At 39.2% G+C, this 16799-nt stretch overlaps 1 protein-coding gene across 5 annotated transcripts in view; it reads right to left on the bottom strand.

Moving 5' to 3' along the window:
- ANKRD12 (ankyrin repeat domain 12) overlaps positions 1–16799 on the bottom strand; it is a 104372-nt gene that overhangs the window by 29489 nt on the left and 58084 nt on the right. For all 5 annotated transcript variants that reach the window (XM_060244004.1, XM_060244003.1, XM_060244005.1 and 2 more), the window contains 4 exons: positions 15797–15943; positions 11788–11988; positions 9727–9869; positions 2679–2826 (listed from right to left, as the gene is read on the bottom strand). In XM_060244004.1, coding sequence (XP_060099987.1) covers positions 2679–2826; positions 9727–9869; positions 11788–11988; positions 15797–15943 — 639 coding nt within the window. The remainder of the gene's footprint in view (positions 1–2678; positions 2827–9726; positions 9870–11787; positions 11989–15796; positions 15944–16799) is intronic.

The raw sequence follows: 16799 nt of genomic DNA, 5'->3' as shown, positions 1-16799 counted from the left end.
TTATTGCTGTTATTTTTGCTGAACACTAACTTTTAGAATTGACTAGTTTTTAAAATGGTTTTGTATAAGCATTTATGATGCTATGAACCACCTTGAACATATATAGATGATATATAAATATTTTAAACAATAAAATCTTAACAATGACAGAACTGAGCTGAAATGTTTGAGTATAAAACGTCACCTATTAGAACACCTTATTTTTCTTGCTCCATAACACAGAATTAAAACAAATCAAAAAACCAACATCCAGCAACAAAAAGGGGTACAGATTAAAAGTAGGAGATAGCACTGCAGTGCAATAATACTGTAGTCACAAAGAGAACTATAATAGCAATGATGCTGTGTGGATGCGATTAAGTCGCTATTGAGAAAAAGTCTTCCATTTTAAAAATAGTTCTACAGTCATATGACAATACAAGATGTAAAAACAAAAGTATTATTTATTTTTTAAAAATTGTATGGAGCTTCTTCAGAACTTGCTTGAGCAGCTCATGATTAAAACAATAACAGACCACAGGCCAATACAACTAATAAAACACCACAAGCCAAATTTTTTAAAAAGCTTGTCACACTATCAAAACTGCATGTGAAAAAAAGGCCACCCACTGATAACTTAAATTATCGTTAAATAATGAGGTTATCAAATGTACTCATCAGAATAAAAGCCCCCATGTTCCAATCACTCCTTTTCATCTTTCCATTGAATACTGTCCATTGTCTAAAACAGCTTTGCCCAAATATCTAAAAGTGGACATTGTGGCAAACTAAAGTTTTTTTGAAGGGTTCCCCAAATCAGGGAACTTTCAACTGCATGGTTCCAAAACCAGGAAGCTAACAATTGCAATCCACATACAAAGTAAGGAACAAGGGGAACAAAAGAAGGAATATGGGAGCACAGCAAATATTCAGAAAAAAAATGCCTCTTTTCCTCTGAAGCTGTCAGAAAAATTGGACTTATTGGGGAATACTGAAAGCAAGTGCTTTGAAAGAAAAGGTAGGCATGCTGTGGATATATATAGCTCATAAATCCAAGATGCATTTCTGCCCCCACAAGGACATCTAATCTTCATGAGGAAACCATGCAGGGATTTAAACAGTTGTATGCATTCTATTGTCCTTTGTACCTGATCTGGTTAACTTTTGCATGTCTCCCTCAAACCACAGACATTTACCCACTGGATAATAAGAAGCTTATTGCCCTACCTTGCACAGGAGGGAGAAAAAGAAGTAGGTAGGCCAGAAACAGCACCGGAACCTCAGAGGAAAACTAGAAGTTACATTGAGAAGTGAGTTCTCTCTAACCAGATAGCAACAGGCTGCATTGGCTTGCAGTTTTCTCTCAAGTACTGGATATTATATTTGCAATTTTGCTTGTATAAAACTAAGGCGTTTATAACTCCTTGAATACCATAAATACATAAAATATTGCATTTTATATGCTAAGTTATAAATGATGTATTATTAATGATGTAAAATTAATTTAGGTTTGATAGGGCAGTAAGTATTGCATGTATTTTAATTTCCCCCAAAATTTCTGTTTATCTCGGGGGGAAAACCAGTGGGGGATGTTTTCCCTCCCTGGCTTCAAAATTTCTAGAAATTGTACATCTCTGTCATGACATCTAATAGTTTTGGGGCAGAAAAAGGGGCAATAAGATGGGAAATATGTCAGAAACATACTGCTCCTTCCTGAAGCCCTTGGTCTGCCTTCACAACAGGAGTATAGGCATTGGTCCCCTATTTCCCAGAGACCATTTGAGAGATGGCCAAGCTGCCAAGTATGAAGGCAGTGGGCAGATTTTGCACCCATCATGATGCTGTCTTCAGTGTAGTATTTTACTTTTCCTTATAGCAATGAATCACAGTGATACACTTATGTGAAGGAAAATAAATGTATACATGGAACACCATTGGCATTGGGACAAACTTTCTACCTCTTCTGAGTAACCCAGGTAAAAATAAAGTTTTGTGCCTTTCAACTGAGTCTCAGGTTGTAGGTTATTTACTTTGTCCTATGATGCTCAACAGAACAATGAAAACCAAACTAGCCTCATCCACATGACCTTAGCCACAGTTCTGTTTCTTAGTTATGCTATAAAAGTTGTCTTCAGTTCAAGGACTGGGCCCTTCAGGTGGGTCACAGAGCCCTACTTTATAAGCCATGAGCTTCTAGAGACAGGGTTTTTTTAAAAAAAGAAAAAATAGAACCAATGCTGAGAAGAAGAATGGCAAAGTAAGATCACTTGTCAGCAAAGTGGATTCTTCCATGACTATGACCCTTAGTTTATTCTTTGGTATGGTATCCCCCTTGGAAGTCAACTTGTATTCCCTGTCCCTGGCTCTCTTTGGCCGCTGATCATAGTCTTGATCTTGAAACTGATGAAGTCTTGACTGAGTCTGGCTTCCCCTCTTCCTGTCAAGTAATATTGATATCACATAATTTTATGTGTTTACAATTCACCCGGTCCATATTACTACCTAGCAGTTAAAACCATGCCTGTGTCTGGAAAGAATGAAAACTGCTGTTCTAAAGTGTGACAGGATATCTTACACAGGCACTTAACACATTTGTGTGATGTGGTTATTTAATGTAAATATTTACACTGAGCAGGTAAAACATTGTTCACACCTGCCTCTTTTAAGCTACAAAAATGAAACAAAAGTTGATTTCTGACCTGAGCAACCATCTTCATCATCAGAAATAGGAACTTCTCTTTTCAATAATAGCCCCAATTCTTCAGTTTCTACTACATCAACTGGTCTCTCTCCATGTTTATTTGCCTGAAATGGATTTCCACCATGTCGGAGCAACAGCTTCACAATCTGAAACATCAAGTACGTAAATTCGCTTTTATGTAGGTTTTGGCTTTACATATAAAATCTAAGGAAGTGAACAAATCGACAGAAACACTGTAGGTCTCTGCAGGCAGGGACTTGCCTATCTATTATCCTTCTTTGATTCCAGAATACGAGTACTGTGTTCTATACTATTATTACCTTTGTGAATGAGCTCATCTTATATACATTTAAGCGTTGTATAGTAAAGTCAGACAGTACCATCTAGATGCCATTACCTTTTGATCTCACTACCTATCCTGTATCCCTATAACCTGTATTCAACAGATGAATCACTTTTTGTGTGTCCTCTGAGATTCAGTTGTGTCCTCTGGAGAGCCAGTTTGGTGTAGTGGTTAAGTGTGCAGACTCTTATCTGGGAGAAGCGGGTTTGATTCCCCACTCCTCCACTTGCACCTGCTAGCATGGCCTTGGGTCAGCCATAGCTCTGGCAGAGGTTGTCCTTGAAAGGGCCACTGCTGTGAGAGCCCTCTCAGCCCCACCCACCTCAGGGTGTCTGTTGTGGGGGAGGAAGGTAAAGGAGATTGTGAGCCACTCTGAGACTCTTCGGAGTGGAGGGCGGGATATAAATCCAATATCTTCTTCTTCTTCTTTTATTTTTGAAAATAAATAAGGATACAGAATAAAAAAAGGGATAATAGGGCATTGAAACAAAAATGATTATTTAGGAATATGTACATTATGTAAGAGCCCTGTGGTGCAGAGTGGTAAAAGCTGCAGTACTACAGTCCTAAACTCTGCTCACGACCTGAGTTTGATCCTGGCGGAAGCTGGGTTCAATAGCCAGCTCAAGGTTGACTCAGCCTTCCATCCTTCCGAGGTGGGTAAAATGAGTACCCAGCTTGCTGGGGGAAAGTGTAGATGACTAGGGAAGGCAATGGCAAACTACCCCATAAAAAAAAAGTCTGCCATGAAAACGTTGTGAAAGCAACGTCACCCCAGAGTCGGAAACAAGTGGTGCTTCCACAGGGGACTACCTTTACCTTTTATGTACATTATGTACATATATACATTAATCAAGGACATTCATATTATATATAGTGTATTTTACAGAGAGTTTTATAAAAGGAGAGTTGAGAACATATCTCAGAACATATATGTTCTCAACTCTCCTTTTATAATTTTAACATAATTAAAATTTCAACATCAACAGGGAAATGAGAGAATCAGACAAAAATAGGAATACTTTGAATCTATTCCAACTTCTGCAAACACTGTACACTATGTATATAAAAGACTATTACAGATTAAAATATAAGTCCCAATTTTAATATTAAAAATAATTTCCAAACACTAAATTTAATTTTGGCATAACACTAATCATACATTGCTCTGTGTAATATTCCCAAAATTAAAAAGGACATGTCTATATCATACACACTACATTGATAAAGTAACAAACTTTTAAGCAAAACATATTGAATACATACTAGGAACTAAATATACTCTCCCACATTTCCCCAATTGTTTAATTACATCAATAATTCAGACCTTATATAAACATTTATGCATAAAATCTTTATGAATTATGTCTTTCTCCTCAATTATGCCCATAACTTAAATAATAAGCTTTCCATTTCTCCGGAAATTCTTTGGTTGGTCTTTTGTTTACATACAGTATGTCACAGAAGTGAGTACATCACCTCACATTTTGTAAATATTTAAGTATATCTTTTCACGTGACAACACTGAAGAAATGACACTTGGCTTCAATGTAAAGTAGTGAGTCTACAGCTTGTATAACAGTGTAAATGTGCTATCCCCTCAAAATTATGCAACACACAGCCATTAATGTCTAAACTGCTGGCAGCAAAAGTGAGTACACCCCTAAATGATAATGTCCAAATGGGGCCCAAGTAGCCATTTTCCCTCCCTAGTATCATGTGACTCAATAGTACAAGGTATCAGGTGTGAAGGGGGAGCAGGTTATTGCTCTCACTCCCTCATACTGGTCACTGGAAGTTCCACATGGCACCTCATGGCAATGAACTCTGAGGATCTGAAAAAATGAACTGTTGCCCTACATAAAGATGGCCTAGGCTATAAGAAGATTGCCAAGACCCGGAAACTGAGCTGCAGCACAGTGGCCAAGACCATACAGCGGTTTAACAGGACAGGTTTAGACATTAATGGCTGTGTGTTGCGTAATTTTGAGGGGACAGCACATTTACACTGTTATACAAGCTGTAGACTCACTACTTTACATTGTAGCCAAGTGTCATTTCTTCAATGTTGTCACATGAAAAGATATAATTAAATATTTACAAAATGTGAGGGGGTGTACTCACTTCTGTGACATACTGCAGCTTATTAATCTACCATCACAGCATACTCAGCTAGTTTTTCTTTCCAAGTCTCTCTAGTTGGACATTCTTCTGTTCTCCCTCTGAGGCGGAGGCCATCTCTGTGGGTTATTCCCATCCATCCTTCAGGGAGGCAGGAAATACTTTATTCTACTTCCTGTTGGCGACTTCAGAATGACCCGCCCTTCAGTTCTTTTCCTTCCTCTACCGGGAGAGCAGCTTAGATCAGGCCTTGCATTTATCTAACTCTTAAACTCTAGATTTTTCTTACTTATTTTTCCTCATAACTACCTTTATATACCTTTAAGACCAACTTCGTTTTATTCAGAACATTAGCTTTCGTGTGCATGCACGAAAGCTGACGTTCTGAATAAAACTAAGTTGGTCTTAAAGGTGCATTTGACTCCTATTTTGTTCTACTACTTCAGACCAACATGGCTGCCTACTTGGATCTACCTTTATATACTTCCATTAATTCCTTCTGCCTTATATTCTAACTCATTTTGGTTCTGCCTTATATTCTAACTCATTTTGGTGAAGACTAACAAATAACAAATAAAAAGACTAACAAATAAAATCTGCTGCATTCTCCTCATAGGAGAATGTTCCTCCATGTTCTGTGTTTCCTTTCTATATCTTACCACTTTTCTCCTCTGCCTCCCCCTCCCTCTCTTCAGAGGCCTACAGAGGATCGATACTTTTGTGCACTTTTGAAATGCTCCTGCATAATATTTTTCTCTCACCAAATGGTGGAGGCAGAACACTCAGAGGCTTTTCTGACAGACGAGTCAGAGGCGTCCGCAGCTGTGATTGCTGCATAGCTTTTAGGTGGGGCCGACATGCCTTGGTGGCTTGCTCGTGCCATCCGTCTCGACGGAGTCTAGCAGTCAGCGACACTGGCAGCCAAATGACAGGCCAAGAAGTGCCATCTACTTTCAGGTGGGGCCAACATTCCTTCGTGGCTTGTTTGTGCTATCCATCTCAACAGAGCCTAGCAGTCAGCGTCAGCCGAATGACAGGCCAAGAAGCGCTGCTTGCTGGTAGAGCATGCCAATCCTTCAGGGCTATCAGTAGCTGGTGGCGGCAATTTTGGATGCTCGGGAGTCTGCATCTACTCCATTTTCTCCACATCAGCTAGCCCTGGCAATGGCTGACAGTGACAGAGGTGCCTGTTCAGCATACCAAACGGAGCAGGGTCCTCACAAAGCCGCCTTCCTCAGTGGTAAATTACCCAATTCTGGGAATTTCTTTATTCCACATTGGGGTGATGTGAACCTTCTGCAGAAACATGCAAGAGGGGATGGCTTCTTCCTGCCCTAAGACGGCACTTATTTCACAGGGCTCTGATCAACCTCCTCAAACTCTCAGCCTCTCTGCCCTGGGCCACTAAGGCACCCAGGTAGGCTGTTACCCATACAAAGAGGTGGAGAAGCCCTGGAGCAGAACCTAGGTTCTCTGACTCTGTGCCTGACGACTGGGAGGAGGGGGAATCCCTATCAAAGAGGAGGAGGAAGACCACTGCAGCATTCCCTTCGTTCCTACCAGTTGTGGGAAAGAAGATTTTTCATCTCTGGATTCCTGTATCCATCAGATCCAGTCTTCTCTGGCAAATGAAGTTCAGCAGCCTTTGACAGGGCGAGGTATTCTACGCCCAGGGAGTTCTTCACAGCTGCAAGCCCTCAACATTGGGGAGCTATCCTGAACAAGGTTCTGCTACAGGGTCAGTGGACTCTCAAAGAACAGAGTCTTCCCATCAATTTCTAGAACTCAGGGTCATCTAGCTGGCTCTGAATTACTTCAGGTTGGATATGGCCCATCAGCCCGTTTTTATCCGGATGGACAACATTGCTACCAAGGCATATCTGTACTAGCAAGGGGCTCTCAGTCATCTCAGCTCCAGAGTGGATTTGAGCATCTTGGCCTGGGAAGAAAGCAATCTCCCATCAGAGTGGAGTACGTCAGGGGGCTGGACAGCACGTGGCTGGACTGGCAGAGGGGAATGGTCCTTCCATCCCAAGATCTTCAACCTTATTCGCCAATACCTAGGATGTCCTTTCCTAAACCAGTTTGCGTCAAGCACGAATCATCAGCTTCCTCGCTTCTTTCATGGGGTATTACTGCATGAAGGTAGAGGCGATCTATGTTCTCACGTCTTCCTGCCCCAGGACTCCTCTTTGCTTCCCTCTGCTTCTACTCATTCCTAAGATTTGGGAACAGGTGGCCAAGGTCATACTGGTGGCCTGTCATAGAGCTCGACATCCTTGGCTCTTGGCAATTACAGAGATCTGCCCTGCTCTGTCTATTCCAGTTTCTCCAGACATGCTTAATCAGAGCCTGATCTGGTTCCCCCAGCAAGACTGGCTTCGTTTTCCCACTGGAGATTGAGTGCAAAACACTCTTCTGGTTACTCTTCTGGAGTAACAGACACTACCCAAGAGCCAATCACATTCACAACACTATCTGGGCAGCTTTTGTGAGATGGTGCAAACAAAACCAGATTGAACTGTTGGCACCCTTCACTGTTTTCCTATGTTAGTTTTTCTCCAGGATGGTCTGACATTAGGTCTAAAGTCCTCCACTATCCACAGTCAGATTGCTGCCTTACCACAGCACTTCCTGTTTATGGAGGAAACAAGCTGACCAAACATCATGTCCTATGTTTTCCTGCAAAATGCTATGCTCTAGGCACCTCCTCCAGTATACTGCTGTCCTATTTGGAGGTTACAGTATCGTCTGCCCTTGCAAAGTCTACCTTTGAGCCTTTCAGGGAAGTTGGTCTGTAGTGGGTATTCAAGATGACTCTCTTTTTAATTGTTGTAACCTCAGCTCACAGTCTCGGAGATTAGTGCCTTATCTGTAAAATCAAACCTTTCATCCTTCACACAGATAAGGTAGTGCTCAGGGCTGATCCAACATTTTTTTTGCCTAAGGTTTCTTTGAATTTTCACAGATCACAAGAGATCTAACTTCCCACATTTTGCCTACAGTCCAAGCATCCCAAGGAATTTGTGTGGCATACCCTGGATGTCCACAGAGTGCTTAATATCTACATTTCAAGGACAGACTCCATCAGGAAAACAGACAGCTGCTTCAGCAACATATCACCCTCCAGGTCTGGAGGTTGAATGTCCCAGACTTCCATTAGCTTAGTTTTCAAGGCTTGTGATATGCAGCCTACAAGGCTTCTAGCCTGGAGACACCTACCAGAATTATGGCACATTCCTTGTGTAGGTCATCCACCAAAGCAGCACTACTTAATAGATCATTTCCAGAAGAAGCTTGTAAAGCTACTGCATGTTTTTCCATTTTCACTTTTGTTTGTCATTACAAGCTGAATTATTTGGAAGAAAAGTTTTGCAGCATACAGCGATAACAGCTGATGATGATGACCCACCCATTTAAGGGACACTGCTCTGGGAGGTCCCACATAGATGGCCTCTGCCTCAGAGGGAGAATGACCATTGGTACTTACCGTGAAGGGTCGTTCTCCTCTGAGGTCGGGAGGCCATCTCAGCCCTCCCATCATCATTGACATTCCTGTTTCTGTGTGCTGTTCTCTTCTTTTTGCCTTTCTACCCTGTATCTCACTGGGTACTGCTATGTGGCCATTAATGCTCTTGTTTAGTACATTTTCTTTAACAGAATTAGAATATTACTTGCTTATAGTTACTGCTTTTGGAGCCCCAGAACTGAAGGGCGGGTCATTCCAAAGGCGCCAACAGGCAGTAGAAAAAAGTATTTCCTGCCTCCCTGAAGGATGGATGGGAATAACCCACAGAGATGGCCTCCTGACCTTAGAGAAGAAGGACTCTTCACGGTAAGTATCAATGGTCATTTTCCATTTTGTTGCTAGTGTTACTCTGGCCACTGTAAGCATATTTAAATAAATCTTGTGAGGTTCTTTCAATATTGGGCAGTAAGATTCCCAATAGCATAATCTCAGGAATCATTGGAAATTTGTCTTTTAAATTTTTCTGAATTTCAGCATGTATTTATTTTTTATTTTTTTGCATACCCACCTCATATGATAAAAGGTACCGTCCACCTCTTTACATTTCCAGCAGGTCCCTTTATAGTTCTTATTCATGATGATACAGTTCATGCAACTGATTAAATGGATTCTAGCCCATAAAAGCTTATTCCTTAAACAAATCTGAATGGACTTCATCGTACAAAGCCATTCCAATGGTGCATTCCCCCAGTACAAGGAGCGTTCCATCAATAAAAGAGCTGATTTAGTTGATGGAACATTCTTTGTATCAGGAACATACCTACAGAACACACTGGCAGGATCTAATCTTTAATTTTTAAGGTACCCCAAAATCCTAATGTTTTCTGATAGCATTAAATACATATGGTAAAATATCACACTGAAGTCTTTCTCTTGAAAAGTTCCATCGATTTAACCACAATAGCTCTACAGTACTTTGTGAATTATTACAGTACTTTGTGAATTGGCATAAAACTCTTGTAATGTACGACTATGTATACTTTTGTTTGGTTAGCTTTAATTGCTAGGCCTATATGATGGATGGGGGTGGGAGGCTAAATGAATAGTACATACTTTTCTATGTCCACTGCTTGCAGAATCATGAAGAGGCGTATCATCATCCAGTCCTTGAGTGTTCACATCTGCTCCTGCTGCTATCAAAACCTTAGCAACATCATAGTAACCAGCATTGCATGCTTCGTGGAGAGGTGTCCAACCTGTTGCGAAGGTAACCAGGTTTTAGGTTTTTATTTTAATAACACAGTACTATAATCTGTGTTAAACTTTCAAAGTGCTATACAGATAAATTCAGCAAATAGTGCTATGTTTATTATGACATTTTTATTTAAAGGTAATTATTAACCATAAAAAACCTAAAAAGGATAATAATACACAGATAATACTATTTTTCACTCCATTTTTCAAGACTGAGCCACACTTTCAATCTTCTACTTATATTAAGCTATTTTTTGTACCTGCAAACAGAGGTAATTCAAACATCATCACAGAATGTGTTCCTGAGTGGTTTGGTTTCAACTAACAAGTTCAATTCTACGAATGTTGAGGTCTGTGACACACACTATGGCAGGCCCAAATCACTAAGCAAGAGAGGCAACTGCTTGTCATGTTTCTAGGGGCTACAAACTAATCAGGAAATCACTAAGTTACTGAGTGAGCTATATGTTTGTTTTAGAAACTAATAAATACGCATTCAAGGTTTGTATTACATATGCTAAGGAGATAATGTTTGTTTACCATATTCTCTCACCATATTTCTCATGATACAGTAATCAACATAATGGAGTAAATCCAGCAACTGTCAATGGAAAGCTGCACTAATGAAGCAGACAAAGCTGACAACAGAAGATGCCAATTTTCCCTCTTCAGGGGTAGAAACTAGTCAAAAGGTCAAAATTATTGATTTTGTTGTTGTTCAGTTGCACAGTCGAGTCCGACTCTTTGTGACCCCATGTACAAAGTCACGCCAGGCCCTCCTGCCTTCCACCATCTTCTGAAGTCTGCTCAAATCCGTGTTTGTTACATCAGCAATGCTGTCCAGCCATCTCATCTTTTGCCTTCCACTTCTTCTTTTGCCTTCTGTCTTTCCTAGTATCAGGATCTTCTCCAGTGAGTGCTCCCTTCTCATATGGTGGCCAAAGTATTTGAACTTCAGCTTCAGCATCTGACCTTCCAGGGAACAGTCTGGATTGATTTCCCTTAGGACTGACTGATTTGATCTTCTTACAGTCCAAGGGACTCTCAAGATTCTTCTCCAGCATCACATCTCAAAACCATCTATTCTTCTGCGCTCGGCCTTCCATATGGTCTAGCTCTCACAGCCATACATTACTACTGGGAATACCATCGCTTTGACTATATGGACTTTTGTTGGCAGGGTGATGTCTCTACTTTTTATTATACTGCCCAGGTTCACCATAGCTGCCCTCCCAAGGAACAAATGTCTTTTAATTTCATGGCTACAGTCACCATCTGAAGTTTATTGATTTTACTGACCAAAAAACCCCCTCCAGGCCAAAATACTGACAAACAACTGGTAAATTACTGAACAATTTAATTTCAGCCTACTGATAAAGTAGAAATCAGACTTCATTAAAAATTATTATCTGACTTCCACCATCTTTACAAGCCAGCCATCACACACCTTTTTATTGAAAAAATATTTTTATGGACAATGTTTTCATTATTGCATGAAATTTAAAGCAAAAAAAGATTCTCCTTTAAAAAAAATTGGCATACTGCAGGTAATAAAACGGCAAAACAATTTCAGGTTGTGGTGTCATCAGTACGCTAATGATACCCAGCTATATTTGTTGATGGGTGGCTGACCAGATACCACTCCATCAGTTTTGGCTGGGGGGTTGGATGCCATGGCAGGATGGATAAAGCAGAGCCAGCTGAGACTGAACCCTACTAAGACGAAAGTTCTTTGACTGGCCAGGGAGGATTCAGGGTTGGGGTTGCCAACCTCCACCTCTTGACAGTGTGCCATTAATACCAGTACCAACTGTGCACAGCTTGCAACCAAATAACAGTAAGTTGGATTTTTCCAACAAACTGTGCTGTAAACAAGTATTTACAGAATGCAGTCAGAATTAAAGTACTTGTCAAACTTACCTGCAAAATCTTTTACATTCACATTTGCTCCTAGACCAATTAATTCTTTAACTTGCTTAATATCGCCTTTAATTGCTGCTGTGTGTAATGGGGTTTCCCCACGTTCATTTCTCTTATTAACTTTATCTTTTTGTCGTGATGAAGAGCTCGGAGTTTTCTTTTGTGCTGGTGCTGTCTGTAAAGGATGATTTAGGTTGGGATCTACAAAATAAAATTTTAGGTATGAAATTTATTTTTGCCACTGTGAATGGAATCTACTTCACCCAAACCTTTTAACTATCTAATTCATTTCTTCAGAGGGAGAATTTAGATACTTAACAATGCACCCAAATGGTGAGACTTTCTTCCTATTTAGAACTTTTGGAAGATCAACAAATGTCCTGAACAATTTGCTATCAGAAAAAGCTTCAAACAGATAGCTAGGCTTCTATGTGATAATTTACAATAATCACACGAACAACGTGGTCTCTGAATCTATCCAGAAGAGACCAAGTTTTCATTAGAGACAAAAACTTTAAAAAAGTAAACTGTTTAATAATAAACACAATTAGATCCAGATAGCTCTACATTATTAATGACTTATAGTCAAACTAGAAAACCAAGATTAGATGTCTCACTGACTGATAAATTTAGGCAATGGAAGCTATTTAGATTCAAACCTGCTACTTTATTTTGCTTTTAAGATTTAAATATCTTCCATATAAATTTTGGGTATTTTGCAAGATTAACAGGGAATATTTGGCATCATGATCACACTTACCTTCTTAACACAGTTTATAACAGTTTCCAAGATTTAAGGGCACTGTCACCATACATGAAAACACTGCTAATATGGATAGCTCTTTTCCAGAAGAGATCATTAAAATTTTTATATGAAAATGAACTTAATATACACAGGCTTAAGTCACTTTAACTTAAGTCAATTTAGCTTTGATCAGGTTTGTTTTCAATAGCGCTGTTGTGTGTCATGTGCAATACAGTTTACTTGACAGTAAATTAAGGCCAATTCTGCACTAGACTTTAATCCTCGTTCAGCCCTGTCCCAAAACTGATTTTCTGTGCTAGAATCGTAAGAGCTGATTTCTATGATTCTAGTGTAGAATGTCAGTTTAGAGACTGGGCTGAAGCAGGATTAAAGGTCTAGTGTGGAACTGGTGTAAGGGTGAATATGACAGAAGCTTCACATAAATATAACGTAGTACTGAAATGGAAAATATAGCATGGAATGGAAAACAAAAACCTGAAATGGAAATAAAACCCAAATTTATTGCTTGAGTTTAACCCATTTTGTGAATACCTTTATTCTTGAAATGTATCTATTGCTTTATTTGGAGATAACATTGTAATTCTCTAAAACCTGGCCGCCGCCCTGGCAGTTGTTGATTAGGTCTATTTCTACATTCATCCTCACAATTATCTAGACAGCTTTATGGTGTTTGGTCTTCTAATATAATTGTTACATTTCAGTTTCAACTAACAATCTCAGTAAAAGTAGATAAAACAGTAATATCAGCATTTTCTAAGTATTTATAAAAATAAGAGTATTTTGTCCACAGCTATTTACTAGAATAAATGTTGCTAGCCGCCCTGAGTCCGTTCGTGGAGAAATTTAAGGTAAATAAATAAACAGAAATGGAAGTACACACTATTTCCTGTATAATATATTTAGTTCAAAATAAAGAAGTGAACATAGTGGTATTAACTAAAATCTAAAATGTATAAGTAAAATTGTAGTAGCTGCTGAAGTAACGAGAACAGTTTTTTACATAGTTCATGAATTATTACAGAATTTACATATCTTGCCATATCAGATTTTTAAAAGCACATTTAAGAGAAACATTTTGGGAAAATTATTACGTTTAAAAATAAAATAAAATAGGGCTCTTGAAATAAAAAGTTCATAATAGGATTATGGATTCAGTCAGTGATAAACAGAGATGCTTCTAAATCTCATATTCTTTTGTCCTCAGCCATTTAGAAATGAGATGAGGATTGCGGCTATGCCAAATGCTTCTGTGGCCAGGATGGTAAATCCAAGCTAAAGGAGACCTCTCTTCTTTCCCATATACCTCATACACTATTCAAGTGTACAATGTAGTTCTCAAGTTATGAAACATAGATGTCTTTAGCCTTTTATTTCTACAGTGCATTGGACGCCACGAACACTATATGATCAAGTTAGCAGTGGATGGGGAGAAGAAAAGGGAGTGAGGGAGCAAGAATTGTCCTTTCTCTTGGTTGCCAACTAGCATCACCACATCACTCTCCATCAGAACGTAAGAGAAACCATGTTGGATCAGGCCAATGGCCCATCCAGTCCAACACTCTGTGTCACATAGTGGCCAAAAAAAACCCCAGGCGCCATCAGGAGGTCCATCAGTGGGGCCAGTACACCAGAAGCCCTCCCATGCACTAAGAATACAGAGCATCACTTGCCCCAGACAGAGAGTTCCAACAATACGCTGCGGCTAATAGCCACTGATGGACTTCTGCGCCATATGTTTATTTATTTAATTTATTTATTTACCTTAAATTTGTATGCTGCCCACTCCATATATGGACTTTGGGTGACTCTCAGTCATAATATAATAATAACAATACTTTATGATTATAAAATCAACACTTATAAACAATTTATAATTTAAAACTTAAAAATGGTGCTATAAAATTTCAATCCTCTCTTGAAGCTGTCTATGCTTGCAGCCACCACCACCTCCTGTGGCAGTGAATTTCATGTGTTAATCACTTCCTTTTATCCATTCTAATCTGATCCTCAGCAATTTCACTGAGTGCCCACAAGTTGTTACATTGTGAGAAAGGGAGAAAAGCACTTCTTTCGCTACCTTCTCTATCCCATGCATAATCTTGTAAATCTCTATCATGTCACCCCTCAGTTAATGTTACTCCAAGCTAAAGGGTCCCAAGCGTTTTAACCTTTCTTCATAGAGAAAGTGTTCCAACCCTTTAATCATTCCAGTTGCCCTTTTCTGCACTTTTCCCAATGCTATAATATCTTTTTTGAGGTGCAGTGACCAGAATTGTACACAGTGTTCCAAATGAGGCCACACCATCTATTTATACAGGGGTATTATGATACTGGCTGATTTGTTTTCAGTTCCCTTCCTAATAATTTCCAGCATGGTGTTGGCCTTTTTTATTTAAGTCGCACACTGTCTTGACATTTTCAGTGAGTGAAAGCAGAACAGATCAGTGGGGATGAAGTGAAAGAAGAGAGAGAGAATTCTGGAGGACTGAAGGACAAACTCTTAGAACTTCAAGGCACTCCTGACATCTTCTTCAATAAATGTGCTGTCGCGTTCCAAGTTCTCTGAGCATTCTGTATCATGCTTAGGATATGGACTTTGTTAGTTCATATGCAAATAGCGGAGTTTGTCTGAGCTTTATTCCAAGGTGAGATGGGGAAACTTGCCTGTCTCTAGTGGAAACTGACAAGGCTAGTGAAAACTTAACAATGGTCACGAGTACTTGCAATATGACCAGTACAAAAGAAAATGTTATAAATTACAAGTGAGATGGCAAAAAGTGAACTGAATTTTGATTAATACTATGTAGATTATCTTAAAAAACATACATGTAAACAAAGTAAATAAAGATATAAATTAGAAAGCAAGAATAGTGATGTCTGTATACTGGTAGCAGCTAATGATAATCACACAGCTACTGGCAGTTCCACTGCTTTGTTCACTTTTAAAGGCTATCAGAGCTGAGCTCAAACAAAAAAAAAGATCAAGTGTCTCATTCCATATATAAAAGCCAAACTATGGGCTCATGCAGCCTTAGTTTGCCGCAGAGTTCTAGAAGACAAATGAGAAGGTATAATCCTATTTGAAACCAGCTCCTTGTTCTGCTATTAATATTTGAAAAGAGAAAATGTGTCTGCTTTGAGTCAAGCTGGAGTCACATAAACCTTTTGCATGTTATGAATGAAAGAAGACATGACCCTCCTTTCTTCTGTCCCCTCAGGTATGCATACAGTGTGTAATATTACCTGGACTGTTGTCTCTAGCAGTCATCTGCATAAGTAGGGCCATCTGTTTGCGTTCTGATAGTGGATAACCAAAGAGAATGCTAACAGGTGCTGTCTTCTTATTTCCAGCTTCTTTTTTCATTTTCTTTTTCTCTGGAACATCCTTCTCTGTAAATAGCAGTAATTTGTAAGTACAGTGAAACAAAGCCAATCACAATACATGCAATATTAAATTACTGAAAAATACAGATATGTTGTTTGCATCTGGAATGTCTGTGAAATTAGTACAGTATTTCTGCATCAGCTAAAAAGGCAGAACATCAAATATTGTGTAAAAATATTTAGCATAACAGACCTGACTCAATGTAATGTAGTGGTGAGAATACTGAACCTGCATGTGAAAAAAAACATAGGCTGAGATCCCCAGCCAGTAATAAAGCTCGATATACAGCCTTGGGTAAACCATGCTCTCTTGGAGCCCAACCTACTTTACAGCATTGTTGTGAGGAAATAGGACCACATTAGAGAATATGGCAATTATATCTAGGTCACTTATTACAAAGCACTGTGGAGAAAGGTTTGGGGGGTGCTGAAATCTTCCCTTCTCCATGTTTGCCCCATAAAAAAAATGACTTCGCCAGTGACTTTTACCTCCATGGCACAGGAGAAAAGTTTAGTATCTCTCCTCCTCACACCTCCCTCTTAAGTGCTTTAAACTGCTCCACCCTTCTCTATAGCTATTCATTATGACCCAGTTGAGATATACTGAGTTGCACTACCTAAGCCTAAAATATTGGAGGAAGGGACATGAGCACAATTAAATCACACAGAATACCTTCACAAGAATGTAAATTTGTATTACCTAAAACTCATCTTTGCATTTCTTATATTTAGTGAACGTATATTTTTTATGGAATTACTCAGGTAAAAGGAAACTTAAAATATCTGCAAATACTTGCACATTCTTTATTGTTTATGGAAATATAACATTTTATTTTGGTGATGGACTGTTGCTCAATGGTTG

This window comes from Heteronotia binoei, chromosome 7 (assembly GCF_032191835.1).
Source record: "Heteronotia binoei isolate CCM8104 ecotype False Entrance Well chromosome 7, APGP_CSIRO_Hbin_v1, whole genome shotgun sequence".
Lineage (NCBI taxonomy): Eukaryota > Metazoa > Chordata > Lepidosauria > Squamata > Gekkonidae > Heteronotia > Heteronotia binoei.
This window is presented reverse-complemented; position numbering and strand designations above follow the sequence as displayed.